The sequence below is a fragment of the Equus quagga genome, chromosome 7, assembly GCF_021613505.1.
Source record: "Equus quagga isolate Etosha38 chromosome 7, UCLA_HA_Equagga_1.0, whole genome shotgun sequence".
Classification (NCBI taxonomy): domain Eukaryota; kingdom Metazoa; phylum Chordata; class Mammalia; order Perissodactyla; family Equidae; genus Equus; species Equus quagga.
Window position 1 is genome coordinate 51444063 of NC_060273.1, and position 16036 is coordinate 51460098.

At 54.5% G+C, this 16036-nt stretch overlaps 1 protein-coding gene across 1 annotated transcript in view; it reads left to right on the forward strand.

Annotated features, from left to right (window-relative positions):
* Window positions 1-16036, forward strand: part of STK10 (serine/threonine kinase 10) — a 108020-nt gene that overhangs the window by 52878 nt on the left and 39106 nt on the right. The window contains exons 5-7 of the mRNA XM_046665737.1: window positions 11381-11453; window positions 12451-12645; window positions 13206-13287. Coding sequence (XP_046521693.1) covers window positions 11381-11453; window positions 12451-12645; window positions 13206-13287 — 350 coding nt within the window. The remainder of the gene's footprint in view (window positions 1-11380; window positions 11454-12450; window positions 12646-13205; window positions 13288-16036) is intronic.

Genomic DNA, 16036 nt, shown 5'->3' on the forward strand with positions numbered 1-16036 from the left:
CGCCGGCCCTGGGTCACAGCCACGCACAGTTCCTGGCGGCTCGGTCTAACCCCTCGGTTCTCCACCAAGGGCGATTTTGTCCCCCAGGGACATCTGGCAGTGTCAGGAGACGTCTTTGGTTGTTGCATCTTGGGTTGGGAGGAGACCCTGGCGTCCGGCTCGTGGAGGCTGGGGATGCTCAGCGTCCCACGGCACACAGGACAGCCCTCGCCACGGAGAGCCTTCCCGCTCTGACGCCAGCAGAGCGCGGTGGGAGGCACCGCTTGGACCCGTCGCTCTTCCTTCCAACTGAGAAAAACTGAGGGAGAGTGACGAGGGAGGGACCACCCTGGTCCGTTTCCATCCTAATGGGAAACGGTACACCAGGCACCGATATTGAAACCTTATCTCCTCTCTCTGTTGTTTTTTTTAAATTGTGGTAAAATACAGACAACATATAATTTACCATCTTAGCCATTTTTAAGGGGACAGTTCAGTGACAGTAAGTGCATTCACATTGTTGTGCAGCCATCGCCACCATCGGTCTCCAGAAACCTTTCACCTCCCAGACTGAACTCTGAACTCATTGAACACAATCCCCGCTCCCCTCCCCCAGCCCCTGGGCACCACCGTTCTCCTTAGTGTCTCTGTGTGGTTGACTCTTCTAGGGACCTCACATGAGTGAAATCCTATAGTAGTCGTCCCTTTGTGACCAGCTTATTCACTTAGACAAACGTTCTCCAGGTTCATCCATGTTGTAGTGTGTGTCGGAATTTCTTTGTATTTTTAATAAGTCCTTTTAACCAAATGACACGTCCATGTGTCCTTTGCTCCCACCCCTCCTTTCTTCATCCACTCCCAGAGACAATTGCTTTGAACTCTTCTCATATTTACTCCTGCCTTGCTAAATAATATGCCTGTAATGCTATTTTTAAGTAATGATTTTTATTGTTTGATAATTATACAAAATTCACCTGGTACAGGAAAGTTTAAAGGGGAAAGCCAGAAAGTGCCCCTGGGCTCATTACACAGATGCTGGCGCTGGTTGTCAGCCCACATACGTCTGCATGCGTCTCCGTGAGTAGAAGGATGTCAGATGGAGAGAGGGTTTAGAGCGTGTTAGGAACGATTCAGAGATGGTACTCTCTTGTTCATCCGTTTGACTGTGGTCAGCTCCTTCTTCTGTTGACATCCTCTTCTGATAGTTAAATGGTCTCTTCATTTGCACCCCACCCCCCACCCTGTCCTTCCAACATGGACGTGTCACTATTTGCAGTTCCTCCGGTGGGACCATCTCTGTAAGGACCACTTTAATTGTGTCCACAAGAAACTGCCTGACCGTTGAGCCCTGTGATCGAGAACTGCAGGCAGTCATGAGGGCTGGGACGGAAGTGGGACAGTGCAATCTAGGGCATCCTCTGCAGCAGGAGGGCGGCTCCCACATCCCTGCTTTAGGGCTCTGGAGCTCAGAGAGGGTGAGGACCTGCCGCAGGTCACAGAGCTGGCGAGGGCAGAGCCAGGGCTGACCCTCAGGGCCGCTGCCATACCCATGCACTCACCTCCAGGAGCGCCGTGAGCTGACTGAGGGGATAGGGTGGGCTGGGGCTCGCACGATGGCTACAAGACCAGTCGGTTCTGAGATCTGGTGCCTCTCCGTCCTGCGGAGGGCTCCTCACACTCATGTTACTGGGCAAGAGCTGAGTTTCTCACTCAGTAGGTCTGCAGTGGGCCTGAGAACATGCATTTCTGGCTAGCTCCCAGCTGAAGCTACTGGTGTGGGGGCCACGCTGGGAGAGCCACTGCTCGAGACGCTCCCTCCCCAAAGTGCGGGCGGTGGCAGCGTCAGCATTACCCGGGTGCTGGTTAGACGTGCTCAGTCGTTTGGAGGGTGGGGTCTCTCTGCCCTGGGGCCGCAGGGTGAAGGGCTTTCTCATATGGGACATGAGCAGGGTCACACTGGGTTCTTAGCACACCAGTTCTCCCTGGTGCTTGCAGCGTCTGTGACCCTGGGGTTCAGCCCACATCCCCTGAAGCTTTTCCTCCTCTAACTCCTTCTCTTACCTGGAGTGGTTAAGAGCATGCACCCGAGTTCAAATCCCGACCCTGCCTCTGGCTCCGTGACCTTGGGTACGTCACTTGACCTTGCTGCCTTTTGATTTCCCCATCTTATAACTGGTGTGATGATAAAACCTCCCTCAGAGGGAGTGAAGCCAGTTACAAGAAAATATATATAGAGAGAGAGAGAAGAAGCTCTCTAGGGGGGCGAGCTGTGATTCCTGTTGTTGCATCAAGTGTCTCCTCTGTGCCAAGCCCCGGCCTGTGCTGGGCTCTGGGGACGGAGGAGAGGAGAGTCCCAGGCAGTGGAGAGTGTGGGCGCATCGGGGCTGGGGAGGGAGTGTGCAGGGAGCATCCATCCATCTTGCCTGGCCTGCAGGTTGGGGTGTAGAAGAGGCTTCGTGTGAGAGGATAGTTCGAGCGGAGCTGTGAGACGGGGTTGGTGTCTGCTGGGGAACCCAGGTTGGGCAGGGCTGTCCAGGAAGAGGGAGCCTTGCGGGGCAGAGGCGTGGAGGTGAGAAACAGTGGGGTATTTTGGTGGGGGGGGGGGTGAGAATAAAAATAACACACATCTGCTGGGTTTATGAAGCACCGCTAGGTGTCAGCCGTTGGACAAAGCACCTTCTAGACAGCATCTCATTTAATCAGCACTTGGGGGCCACCTGGGGGTGTGGGGTGGGACGCCACCCGCCACAGGTGAGGACAGTGAGGCCCACAGTGAAATGAGATGCCCACGATCAGAGCACGAGGGAGGAAGAGTAGCAGGGTTGGGACTCGGCTCTTCCTGACTCCACAGCTGCCCGTGGACTGGCTCAGGCAAGGGTGGAGGGAGGGGGACCCGGAGGGAGGGGCCCGGTCAGGGCGTATCTGGGGAGCAGAAGAGAGTCTCATGTGCTCTGGGGAATCCGAGGGGACCTTCGGCTCAGCCTTCAAGAACCTATCAAATGGAGGAGGCAGAACAGACAACCTGGGTCAGGAGTGGCCCAAGGGGCCAGTCAGAACAGGGAAGCCCAGGGGTGGGGGCAGGGGTGGAGGGAGGGCCCCAGGAGCCTGGGGCTGAGATGTGCCCAGGGGTTCTTGTTTCCCATGCTGTCTCCCCGGACACACCCCCTGAATCTGGTGGGCGCGGACATGCTGAGCAGACTCCAGAATCCCACTCAGCCTAGCAGAGCATGGGGCGGAAGCAGGTGGTGCCCCTCGTTTCCAGATGACTTGGCATATGCAGCTGAGAAAACCAGAAAGCCAATTAAGGAGGAAGAAAAGTTCAGGGAGTCGAGTGTGTAAGTATTTACACAGTTGCCTGGGGCCCCAGGAGCCGGAGTGTGGACGCCTGCCGAGGCCTCATGTTCTGTTTTGGAAAATCCTTTTTCCCCCTGGGGCCTGGAATCTGCAGCCTTGGCGAAGCAGTGGAGGAGGCCCCCGGGACGGGGCGGCGTCTGTCTGCTTTCTTAGCTTCCTGGGACTGTCTTGGACCCCTGGGGGCACCCCCCCCCCCCCCCCCCCGCCATGTCCTTATGGAACTCCGGGGATGCATGAGAGAGCTGCTTAGCAGATCTTTCTCCCGAGCGAGGGCAGCACCTTGTTGGAGACGCGGTTCAACAGGGTAGGAATAAATGAGGAGCAGCGGGCTGAGCTGAGCAAAGCACGGGGTCAAGACACAGACAAACCGGGTCCGAATCCTGGCTCTGCCCCTTCCGAGCTGGAGAAACATGTCTAACTGTTCAAACCTTAGTCATTTCATCGTACAGTGGGTATAACGACAGAACCTCTGCACGGGCTCATTGTGGCTAGTGGGGTGAAATGCGCAGAGGACTGACAGAGGCTCAGGGGTATGTTCCCCTCTGTTACTAGGCATTTTGCTTCTTCCTGTGTCAGATATTCACTTCTGTCTAGGATTTCAAACTTCCTCTGAGATTCATTCAATAGTTGCCGAGTCAACACAAGTTCCAGCTCGGGTGGGTGTGAGGCAGTTCTCGATGGCCACTGGGGAGCCATCTGTGCAGAGAGAAAGGAAGGGGGCCTGCCACCCGAGACAGCTAGGATGTTCGATGGAGGGTGGACTTTGAAGTCCAAAGATCTTTGTTCTTGTCCTGGATCTGCCACTTGGCACTGGGTGACCCTGGGCAAGTCACGTAATCCTTTGGAGCCTGAATTTCCTCAAACTGAGCATAGGCTGACAGTTCCTGCCTCATGGAGTTGGTGTGACGATTTGATGCGACTGTGTATGTAAAGATCTGCTGGCACCCAGCGCATCACGGGACTAGCGGGTGTTAGGTTTCTTTCCCGGGCCGAGGAGGGTCTCAGAGCAGCGGCTGTAAGAAGGAATGTTCCCCATTCTCTAAAAAGCCTGTGTTCCTCTCCCCAGCGGTGCTTGTCTGAGGATGGGAGGTGAATTTCACAACTTTCGGGGTCTTTCAGGGTCCAAGCAGAGGTCTGAACCGGCCTAAAAGTCCAAGTGCGAGCAGAGAGCCTGGCATATAGTGGGTGCTCCCTAAACAGCAGCTTCCAGCATTGCCATCACTCTGTCAGTTTGTGATTACTGCAGGACCCTGAATTCCCGAAGGCCCCCAGTGTATGGAGGCCTGGCAGGTGGGCCTCCTCTCACCCCCATCTAGATGCCAAGCCCTCACTTCTGTTTGCTGTGGCCAGCAGGCTGGGGCCCTGGTCCTTTTCCTGTGGCTCCCAGGTACTGAGTGGGATGATATGAAGTAATTCATTTAATCCTCAGAGACCACTGAGAACATTTTACAGTGGAGGTATCTGGCACCTAGGGAGGTTAATTAATGTACCCAAAGTCACACAGCTACTAAGAGGAACACCTGGGGTTCAGACCGACGCATCTGGCCCCAGAGCCCATGTGCTTAACCACTACCCTCTTTTAGACTCTTGATGGCAAATTATAAAAACCCATCTCCCGTGATTGAAGGCAGACAGGAGAATGTGTGTATGTGGTATGTGGAATCATGCTGGGCAGGAGACACAGCTGGGCAGTGAGGTGAGTTGGACCCTGGAACCCAAATGCTGCCGAGCGTGTTTCTGGCCTCCGCCTTTCTCTGCATATTGGTTAGGCTCTGGGACCCCTTCTGCCCCCAAAGCTTCTGGCAAGGTCTAACTTTACTTTCTTTTCTCAGCATCACCTGCAAGATGAACTGACCCTCCCCATTTCAGGTCTCAGAGTCAGAATCCCAGTGAAGGACTCTGATTGGCTCAGTTTGGCTCAGGGCAGATCCCTGGACCAATCAAGGAGGCCCAGTAAGGAGGGTTCCTCTGATAGGCCAAGCCTATGGCCAGTCTCTGAGAAGGAGGGCGGGGTCACAGGGCGATGGGGAAGGCTGCCCTTGCGCTCAGGGAGCAGCGGGGCTGGGGCAGGCGAGGTGGTGTCCCAGGAGGAGAGAGGATTTGGGCTGATCAGAAAAACAGTTATCCACCACAGACAGCCTGTTGGAATAGACCCACAAGAGGAGGAGTGTGGAGGGGTGGGAAGCAAGAACAAAGGACTAAATTTGTGATTGAGGTTGAGGGAGAAAATACCAGAAAATACAGGGTTATGTGGGGAGAAGAGAGTCTATCCGAAGACAGAGGGGAATGAATGGGAAAACAGAGGCTTCCCATTAGTGGTCACGTGTGTCTAGTTGCCACAAAAACAAAAGAAAAGAAACATAGAAACAGAAAAATAGAGCAATACTTCCAGTCTCACATTTGGCCAGAAAATATGATCCCCATTTAATGGATGAGGAAGCCGAGGTTCAGAAACATGAAGCGATCCGACTCAGATCACAGCAGAATCTTCTCGTTTCCCTGCCTGGAACTGTTTCCATGACGCTCCTGGGAAGACAGATCACCCACTAATTAAGAGAAGTCCCTTGGGTGCCCTGGTGGCAGCCTCCCGCTTAATGAGCCCAGGTGTGCCCTTGGCTGTGTAATCACAGGAAGGAGGCCCCTGGGGTCCCAGGGCTGGGGGTGGGGGTCTTTGATTCTCCTGATCCACCCCCATTTCAACAGGTCCCAAACCCTCTCTAGGCTTCGCTTCCCGGTCTGTACCTGAGGGCCCTGGCTCGTGTCTGTCCACAGGGCCCCAGCTGGCATTTTGGACGGGACAGTCTTGGCTGTGTAGGAGGTGCGTGCCCCTGGCTCTCCCTCACTAAGTGGCAGGAGCACTCTGGTTCATTGTGACAACTGGCAGCTCCCATTCATTTCCAAACACTTCCTGGGGCAGGTGGCACCAGCCTGGGTGAGGACCACCCGGAGGGTTCTCAGACCTAGAATTTGAGGGGTGAGCCCTGATCATGCCAGACCACGGGCTGGCCCAGCATGGGGTGGAGGGCTCAGGGGAGGAGGGGGCGTCAGAACGACCCCTTTTGCCTTTAATTGGCCTGGACTGTCTGGGAAAAGGCTCCTCTTATCTTGGGCTCTTTTGGTGGCTTAGATTTAAGGGGACAGATGAGAGATTCTCATCTCTCAGTTCACTGCTTGTGTGTGTGCATGCTCTGTAATGCATTTTACACGATGTATGTAATTTTCTGGTTATAAAAGTAATATATGATATTTATACATGTATGGAAAGATATGTACAATGATATTCATTTTAGCAATATTTGTAACAGCGAGAAATCAGAAATGATCCAATTTGCTCCACTAAAGGATTAGGTAAATAAGTTATGGTACCATCATATGGTAGAATCATCTTTACATTGTAGAAAATGGGAAATCTCTTGAAAAGATGTATATACATGCTGTGAAGGGGGAAAACAAGTTGCAAAATAGTATGTTGAATCTGATTTCATTTTTTAAAAGCAAATTCATAAAAGTTACCACTTTTAGTTACATATATAATTTTTATTTATATAAATAAATACATCTGGAGCTATATGCAGCAAACTTGTGTTTGCTAGGATTGTGGAGACTTTTTAATCTGTAAATGAATTTTTGATAAGCAGCATTGCCTTGGTAATGAGAAAAATGTATATATATGAATGAGTATAGCGAGAGGCACAGTCCTGCAGACGGTTTGGAATAAGACCCACAAAGAAGGAAATTAAGTTCCCCCTAATCTTGCCAGGGTGCTCCACTGCCGGCTTCCTTGCAGGCTTTTTTCTGTGCACAGAAAGGGGGGACTACACAGTGGTGAAGAGCACAGACTTAGCATCACGTCCATCCTTAGAGCTGGGAGGCCATCCACAGGTTCCTTAATCTCTCTAAACTTCAGGTTCCTCGTGTGTACGATGGCCATAGTCATTTCCCTGCCCCAAAGGGTCCTGCATACAAAGGTTGCACCTGGGAATACGTATGCCGATGATCCACAGAACGATGACACACCTGAGTCTCTGCGCGGAGCTCTGCGCCTGCTAAGTTCTCAGTAAATACTAGTTTTTATTAGAAAAACATTATTTTTTTCTAAGTTGGGACCATAGTATACAGTTTATCAGTCTGCTTTTTTTAAGTAATACCAGCCCATTTCCCCCATATCCTTAAATATTCCTCAGAAACATGATTATATTTTTCCTGCATTCCATCACCTGCACAGACCATAATTTGCCCATGAAACCCCTAAAGTTGGGAATTTGGGTTTCTTCTCCTGTTATTCTCTTAACAAACGCAGTGAAGAGCGTGCCTGTTGGTGGATCTTTGAGTCTCTTCCTGTAATCATACCTGTAGGAGGAATTCTCAGAGTAGAGTATCGGGTGTGTGCACGGTTCAGGTTCACACCTGCCGCCCGTGTGCCCTTCAGGCTGGTTGCACGCGTTTCCACGCCCTCCCCGCCCCCGGCAGAACGGGAAGCGCTTTCACCACATCCTGGCTCCCGCTGGGTTTTACTTGAAAAAGAAAAAACAAAAACCCACAAACCCCAGAACTGCCGTATACATTTTAGCTTTTTAAACTCTTAAAAGGCGATGCATATTCTTTATCAGAAAGATTTTGAAGAATAAAAGTGTATAAAGTAAAAAATATAAGGCCCCCTCAGTGCACCGCCCCCACCCAGATCCCACTTCCAGGGAGGCGGTCATTAAGTTTGATGTGCAACCTTCCAGACCCTTTTCTGTGTTGTGGGTGTATGTGCACACACAGTGTGCATGTGTCATTCACTTAAGATACGACTGGAATCATGCTGTACGTTCTGTTACGTGCGTCGGTCAGTCGGCAGCATGTTCAGGGCAACGTGTTATGGACGAACTTCCAAGCTGGTTCATACAAATGTCGCTAAGGGCAGCATAGTATTTCAGGGCGGGTGAACCCTAACTTAGCCAACCGTCCACCAACCAAGCTCTAGCAACAACTTAGGTTGTCTCCAGCTTTTCACCCTTTCAAATAATGCTTTTGTGAGCTCCCATACATCTTATAAATCCGGTTTTGAGGATCTATTTCTAGAAACAGAATCGCTGTCAAACATATTTATTTATTGTCAAACAAACCTAGGGTTGTCATTTTTTCCTAAATATATGTCAGTTCAAGGCATTCTAGCAAATCTGTGTTCATTTATTCACTTGTCCATTCAGTGACCCCGTTTGTTGAGTGCTTCATGTGCCAGATGTGGTGCCAGGGGTACAGCTATGGACAAAGCAGAGGTGGTCTCTTTCCTTGTGGAAATGATCGTTCGTGAAGGGAGAGGCCCTCCCTGCCTGCTGCCCTTGTCTCTGGTTCTTGTTTAAAGTGGGAGAAGGTGGCAGGGGGTTGGGGGAAGTCTTTCCATCAGAGGAGATTGCCTTGTGAAAACCCCCGTTGAATTGTCCGAGGGCAGCCGTCCGCCCGTCGGGGCCGCCCCTCATAAACTCTACTTAGGGAGCAGACGGTCGGGGCCACCCCTTCCCTGTGCCAGGGGAAGCCCGAGGTCCCAGGGCTGCAGGGAGGGGCCGGGCCCCTTCTTGTGGAGCAGAAGGGGAAGTAGCAGCTACCCAAAAAACTGGCTGGTGCTCAGGGAGGGCCCTGGGGACCAACTGTGTGTCATTGTGAAAGTCGGTGGTTTCTGCTTTTCCTCTTCCTCCTCAGAGAGGGACCAGCGGGCCAGGGTGGGGCTGGCAGTTCCAGTCACCCTCCTGGGGGCTTCACTGAGTCTGAGAGGCAGTCACTGTGTTCAGAAGATTTCGTGGGGTGACGTGCCAGCCATTGTTGGTGTTGGCAGGGGAGGTGGGGCCCAGGCTGACCCAGCAGGAAGGAGGCAGCCCGGCCCCCCATTCTTACCCAGGAGCCCCAGGGGGCGGTGACTTGCCCAGGCCACCTGGGCAGTCAGCAGCAGAACCAGGGCTTCACCTCTGTTTCTGGGTCTGCAGCTCCCCCTGCAGCGGCTGCTGGTCTCACCCTCGGAGGTGATAGCTGCCCCCTCCTTGCAGTGGCTGGACTGTCCCTCTGAGGGCTGCCATCAGCTGATGGAGCAACTTGTGCAATCAGCATTGGCTGGGCTCAGAGACCTCACAGTAACCCTGCAAAGTAGCTCTGCATTGTCACCACCCCAGTGTCACAGACGGGAAACCGAGGGTCAGAGGTTTGGGACTGTCCTGGCCCGGCCTGTCTCCCCGCTTACTTGCTTCCACCCGCCTCTGGCTGTGCCGCCCTGCCGCTCCCAGGGCCCTCCAGCCCATTGTTTCCTCTGCTGGGAAACCCTTCCCCCAGATCTGGACCTCCCGGCTGTTTCTGGGGGCCACCACCCAGCACTCCACACCCCTCTGCCCTGCCTTCTCCCTGTGGGCCCTTCTCACGCCCCAGAGTCCCCAAGAATCACGTGGGGTGTGCTGAGGGCCTGTTTCCACCACGGGAATAACAGGCTGCACAGGGGAGAAGATGCCCAGAACAGTGCCTGGCCCAGAGCAGACGTCCAGTTAGTGTTTGCTGGACCAGTGAATGGCTCGAGCGACTCAGCCTGACTTCTTCCAGGCCTCCCTCCCCGCTCCCCGGCTCTCTGTGCTCAGCCCCCCGCAGACTCTCCCCCACACCGCACTCCCACCTTTCCAGCATTCTACGCAGTTATGAAGGGATCCTTGTTGGCGTTTATCTGATTGCTTTCTTGGTCCATCTCTCAACTGGGAGCTGCCCGAGGGCAGATGGAGTTGGCTCTTGGTCCTCATTGCAGCCTCCGCCCCTGGCTGGCTCCTGATGGCCCGTGAATACATAGACGCATGAACCCAGGAAACAGAAGCCTGGGGCCCAGCTCTGAGAGCGCTATGCTCCCTCCTGCTGTGAATTGTGAGTCAGACTGAAGCTCCTGAATACAGCAGCTGTCACCTGACGGGGTCTGGGCCCGCCCGCCCGCTCGCTTCAAGACCTGGCTCCCGGCAGTTAGGACAGCTCTGCAGTTCCCGCCAGAGGCTTCCAGTTACGCCTCACCTCCCCGCTTCTCCCGAGCTGTTTCTTCCTCCTGAGTTTAGTTTTTAATCAGATGACTGCCCCTGAAGACTGGGGAGAGCCTCTCTTTGTCTCTTTTGCTGGGTTCTTCTCTCAGCAGTGGGTGTGTGAGCCTGGCGTGTGTTTCCAGATGCACCTTCCTTATATATTTTCTGTCAGTCCTGAAAGTCATACATGTTCATCGTAGCAAACTTACAAATTCAGAAAAGTACAAGGCACTCGCCTTGTCTCACCACCCGCAGACAGCCGTTTACGCAAGCTGGGGTATCCCCTCCAAGTCAGTTCAGTGTATATTTTTGCCCTTTTTGGGGAGAGGGGTATAATTCTGACCATACAATATCTTCAACTGTGCATCTCCCCCTTTTCCCACTAAACCTTATAATGTAAATATATAAATAAAATATTTTAATATTGCATTAAATATTAAATACATATTTAATGTTCCATATTGATATGTATTAATATGTATAATTCAGCATTGAAATATTGAATAAAAATACTTCAGATCCAGTTGTAATGAGTATAAAATATTGCACCGTGTGGGGTGTTTCACACTTTTCTTAATCTGTTTAGTCGTTTACCATTTACCTTATCTTTCTTTCCTCTCCTCATTTCTTAGTTTCTCTTACTCTGTGTGTGCACATTTGATACACAATCTTAAATCCTTTTTGGAAAAGACAGGACATGTTATACATGGTCTATAAGAAGTTTTAAAGGCACTGCCTCTTACTGGATCTGAAGAATATGGGTATTTTAAAGGTTTTTGTGATTTATTGCCAAACTGCTTTCCTAAAAGGCTCTTCGGCGTAGACTCTGGTTAGCAAGCGGGAGCGTCTCGAGGCGCTCTTACAGCAGTAGCTGTCTTGTAATGATCGCTCATTTGCCAGATAGAAAATGGCATCTGTTGGTTGACTTGGAACACATGTCTCTGAGTCCACATCACGGGCTCGTCCCCGAGGCTGTGGGTGGAGGAATGTCGAGTGAATACCCTATCTGAGATTCTGTCTTGCAGCTGACTTTGGTGTATCTGCCAAGAATCTGAAGACTCTGCAGAAGCGAGATTCCTTCATCGGAACGCCTTACTGGTGAGTCGTGCGGCTTCTGCACATGGAATTGGTGGACTGCGTGTCAAACCTCAGACTCCCCAAGGTGACCTCTGGCTGGGACAGAGGGAGAGCACAGAAGGCCAGGGCTCGGGGCAGCCTGCTGGGTCTGAGCCCCGTCTCCACCACTTACTAGTCCTGTGACCTTCATCAAGTTGCCTAGCCTCCTAGTGCCTCAGTTTCCTCATCTGTAAAATCAGGGAGATGATACAGCACCTACTTACTGGGTTATTGTGGGGATTAAATGGCCTGATGCACAGAGAAAATGCTCCATTAATAACAACTCAACTGGAGCCCCTAAAAAATGGTCCAGTTCTTGATTAATTCCACAAATACGGGTTGAATGCCCACCCAGCATGGGGATGGGGCTGTGAAGACGAACAGTACCAGTTCACTTCCTCCCTTCGTGGCAAGTCTCCCTGGACTTCTCCAGTCCATCATGTTTCCTTCTTTTCTAAAACTATGGCTTTTTTAAAGACAAGCTCGCTCCCTCAGCTTCCCACCTGACTCCTTTCTGTTTTCCGGTGTGTGACTTCCCCTTAGAGTTAGGCCCTTGCTTGCTTATTACTCACCCTCTCTCTCTCTGTCTCTCTCTCTCTCTGCCCTTTTATTCCCCTTTCCCCTTTCCCCCCCATCCCTTCTTTGCGCTGTTGTCTTCTCTCCACCCCTCCCGCCCCCGTTTCCTTCTGGGCACCTTCCCCTCGGCCCCACCCGCCCCCCAGGACTCTGTTCTGGATTGTGGCTGCCCTCTTGTGGTAGGCGTCGGGACTGCAGCGGGACGTGGCGGTGGAGCTGCTAGGAAGGCATCTGTGTGAAGACCGTCATCAGGAAGACAGTGGGATGGAAAGTAGTGCAAATCCTGATTGGGGAGTGCTGCCAACCCCCGACCCGGACGTGTGCTGGTCCTTGAGCCTGAGTCTCTGAGAAGCGCCTGTGCAGGCCATGTTCTTAGCCCTCTGTTGTCCCTTGGTTGGTTCAGGATGGCCCCCGAGGTGGTGATGTGTGAGACCATGAAGGACACCCCGTATGACTACAAGGCTGACATCTGGTCCCTGGGCATCACTCTGATTGAGATGGCCCAGATCGAGCCCCCGCACCACGAGCTCAACCCCATGCGGGTCCTGCTCAAGATTGCCAAGTCGGACCCTCCCACGCTGCTCACCCCTTCCAAGTGGTAAGGAGCAAGGAGGCCTCCCTGAGGGTGTTTGCTGGATGGCCAGCGGGCCCAGGACGCAGGGCAGGTGGGACTGGGGATGTGGAGTGCCAGGGCTGTCCTGTCACTGCCAGCCTCCAAAGTGGGGGTACAGTCAGGGCCTGGGGTCTGCAGGCCTTTCTGAGCTCCCAGGGCTCTCCACGCCTCCTCCTTCTGTCTGCTCTCCGCGCGGGCTGTCCGTCAGTCTGAATCAGCCAGATCCGCGCTGTGGGAAGGAGAACCCGAGTGAGCCCCAGCGGCCGTGCGGCACAGCCCTGGGTTGGCAGTGGGCTCGCGCTGAAGCCCCAGCCCTGCCCGCTTCACTGCCCCTCGGATTTCCACGCGCCCGGCTGTACAGCCATGTCCCAGGCGAGAAGGTCATCGTGAAGCCCCATCGCCTCCGCTGTTGGGCTCTGAAGGCACCCTTTGTCCTTTGAGGGGCGGGTCCGGGAAGCACACGACTCCCGGGAGCGGAGTCTGTGACACGGGGAGTTGCCTCGGCTCTTGCCGGGCTCAGAGCTCACAGCCACCTGTCCCCCCAGGTCTTTAGAGTTCCGAGACTTCCTGAAGACAGCCCTGGACAAGAACCCAGAGACCCGGCCCAGCGCTGCGCAGCTCCTGGAGGTGAGTGGTTCCCGGCCGCGGGGTGGCTGTGCGCCCCCCGGCCCTGCCCTGCCTCTGGAGGCCGAAGATGGCTGAGATCACCCAGGACTGGAAGCTGGAGCCGTTCCTCCCGCAGCCCAGGGGACGGTGTGCACCACCATTTACTCATCCACCGACATTCCCTGGGCGCCTCTTGAATACCAGCTCTTGTGCTGGGCGGGGTGTGGTGAGGGAAGCCCCGCTGAGCCCTGTCTTCGTGGGGCTTATGCTCTAGTAGGGGGACAGGTGGCAGATGAGCAGATATGCGCACGTTAGAGGTGGCGATAGGGGGCGATGGAGAAAAATAAAAGCGCAGGGGACCAGGGCTTGGGAGGGGCTGCTGTTCTATAAAGGGAGGGTCCGGAAGGCTCTCTGTGAACAGACACCCAAGGGAGGCGCGGGAGCGAGGCCAGTGGTACCCGAGGGTGGAGCGAAAGGCCTGGACAGGAGCATGATTGGGGCAAGCAGGGGCACGCGGCCAGGTGCGGGAGCAGGGGTGAGGGAGAGGGGATAGATAGGCGTGGGTGTGTCCACCCCCAGGGGTGCGGATGCGCTAGGAGGACGCGCAGGACTCCGCGTAAATCTCGCCGCTAACACTCACTCCATCGGAAGGATACAGAGACGGTGGCCTGTGGGGGGAGCAAGCGCGGGCCTCCGGGGTCCTCTCCCCGTGGAGTGACATGGGATGCACTTAGTTCCCCCCACGACGGGTTGGGACGGCCCGTGTGAAGTCTCGTCTCCCAGGGCAGCCCATTAGTGTCCCGGGGCTTGTCCCCAGGCAGCCTCTGCATCGCGCGCGCTGACGTTGCAGGCGCAGAAGGCAGGCAGGTGTTCAGCCCGAACCGGGTTGTCTGCGCCCACAGGTCAGGCAGATGCGGCCCTCGTGCCGGTTCCCCGGTGGACCCTCCCGTGCCCCGGGCTTCCACCGGCCAGCCGGGAGCCAGCGTGGAGGCAGGTCTGCGGAGGAGAGCCAGGGCTTCGTGGGCCCAGGCCGGGACTGGGGCTTTGCCCTGGGTGCGCGGGGCTCCCTGAGGGTTTGGAGTAGGGAGACCGCCTCTGACGCCCGCTTCCAAGGGTCCCTCTGGCTGCTGTGCGCGGAATCGGGGAGCCCAGCCGGCTGATGGCCGACGGCCGACTCTGAGCGTCTCCTTAGCTGGCTCTGTTGCCCTGGGGTGGGAGAGCGGAGGATGGTCTCCCTGAAGCTTCTTGAAACACTGGAGGTCGCTGTGGGCACCCTTTGCTGAGCTGAGCCTCGTGTTCTAAAAGCTGCACGCACCCCTGCCCAGCTGGCCCCACGTGCCGGTGCCCCCACTGCCGATGGGAAAGGAGGAGGAAGCAGGCCTGGGTGGTGGGAGGGGCTGCCCCTTCACCACCTGTCCATGCTGGTCCTTCCACCTGTGCGGCAGCCTCTGCCGTGCAGTAGGAAGAGAGGAGGAAGAGGCCACACCAAGCGCTCCAGTCTTTCTTTGTTTCTTTACACTTTTCCCAAGTACCTACTGTGTGCCAGGTGCTGGGCCTGTGGTCGACATTCTGGGCTACAAGTGCGCCCCTCTGCAACGGCAACACAGTGGTTGGAAAGTCCTGAGTTCAAATCCCAGCTCCGCCCCTTACTGGCTGTGCAACCCTGGACGAGTGACTTAACCTCTCTGAGACTTGATTCTTCCTCTAAAATGGGGACAATAGCCATGCCCCCCTTACAGGGTTGTGAGGGTTGAGTGAGAAGGTACTGTAAAGCACGTAGTTTAACTGTTAAGCACTGTGCTCAATGAACGTTTGACTACTAGGCAGTCACGGTTGTTCCTTGTGGATTTCTGTGATGTGTTTGAAAGCGGGTGTCTGGAGTATCACAGCCCTCGTTTTCTGGGTGCCATGGTTTGGAGGGGCAGCCTGGGGAGGCGGGGTGGGGGGGGCCCGTCAGAAGCAGAAGCTCTGAGCTGCTTGGGGCCGATTGTTTCCTGTGGCAGCACCTCCTGGCCTGATACATCCGGCCTCCAGGACATTCCGCCGGGAAGAGACCAGCTGCCCTTCATCCCCACACGGCAGCCCAGAGCCCCAGCCTGAGCCAGGAATTTCCGTTCCGTAGTTGGGAAACATGTCCTGCCGGAGGCTTCTTGGCGTAAGACAGAAAGGGTGGGAGAAGAAAGGGGAGCTCTCTCGAGAGGCAGGAAGGCCCTGTCAGAGCTTAGGCTGCTGTCGGCTTTTTCCAGGTGCCCTCTTATCTCTCAGTTAGGGGGGCTGGAGAGTTAGGCCCCCTTAGGTCGGGGACCGAGGCCTCGAGCCGGGAAGTGGCTTGCCCCGGGTCACCTGGCTTTGAGTGACAAAGACGCCCAGATCTTGACTTCCCAGCACCCCCTGCCATGCTCCCGCCTCGGTCCTCAGGTCTGTCTGCTTCTGGCAGGTTCCTCCTGGCCCCTCGTCTTTCCCCACATTTTGCCTCCAGCTGACTGACACACGCCCTGGGTCTATGGTTCATTCATTTACTTGTGCAGATCTTCTTCTTCAGGACCGTGTCACGTCGTGATTAGCAACCCAGGCTCTGAAATCAGGCTTGCCCACCTGGAATCTGAGCCGTCCTCACTCTGCCTCAGTTTCCTCATCTGTAAGATGTGGATAGTGCTCACTTCACAGAATTGTGAGAGTGAATGATGCTCTGTGCAGTGTTTGGCATGACAGCTGTCACGCATCAGGTGCTCAGTGCACACTTGTTGAATTTGTTTTGAACCCGCCCCCC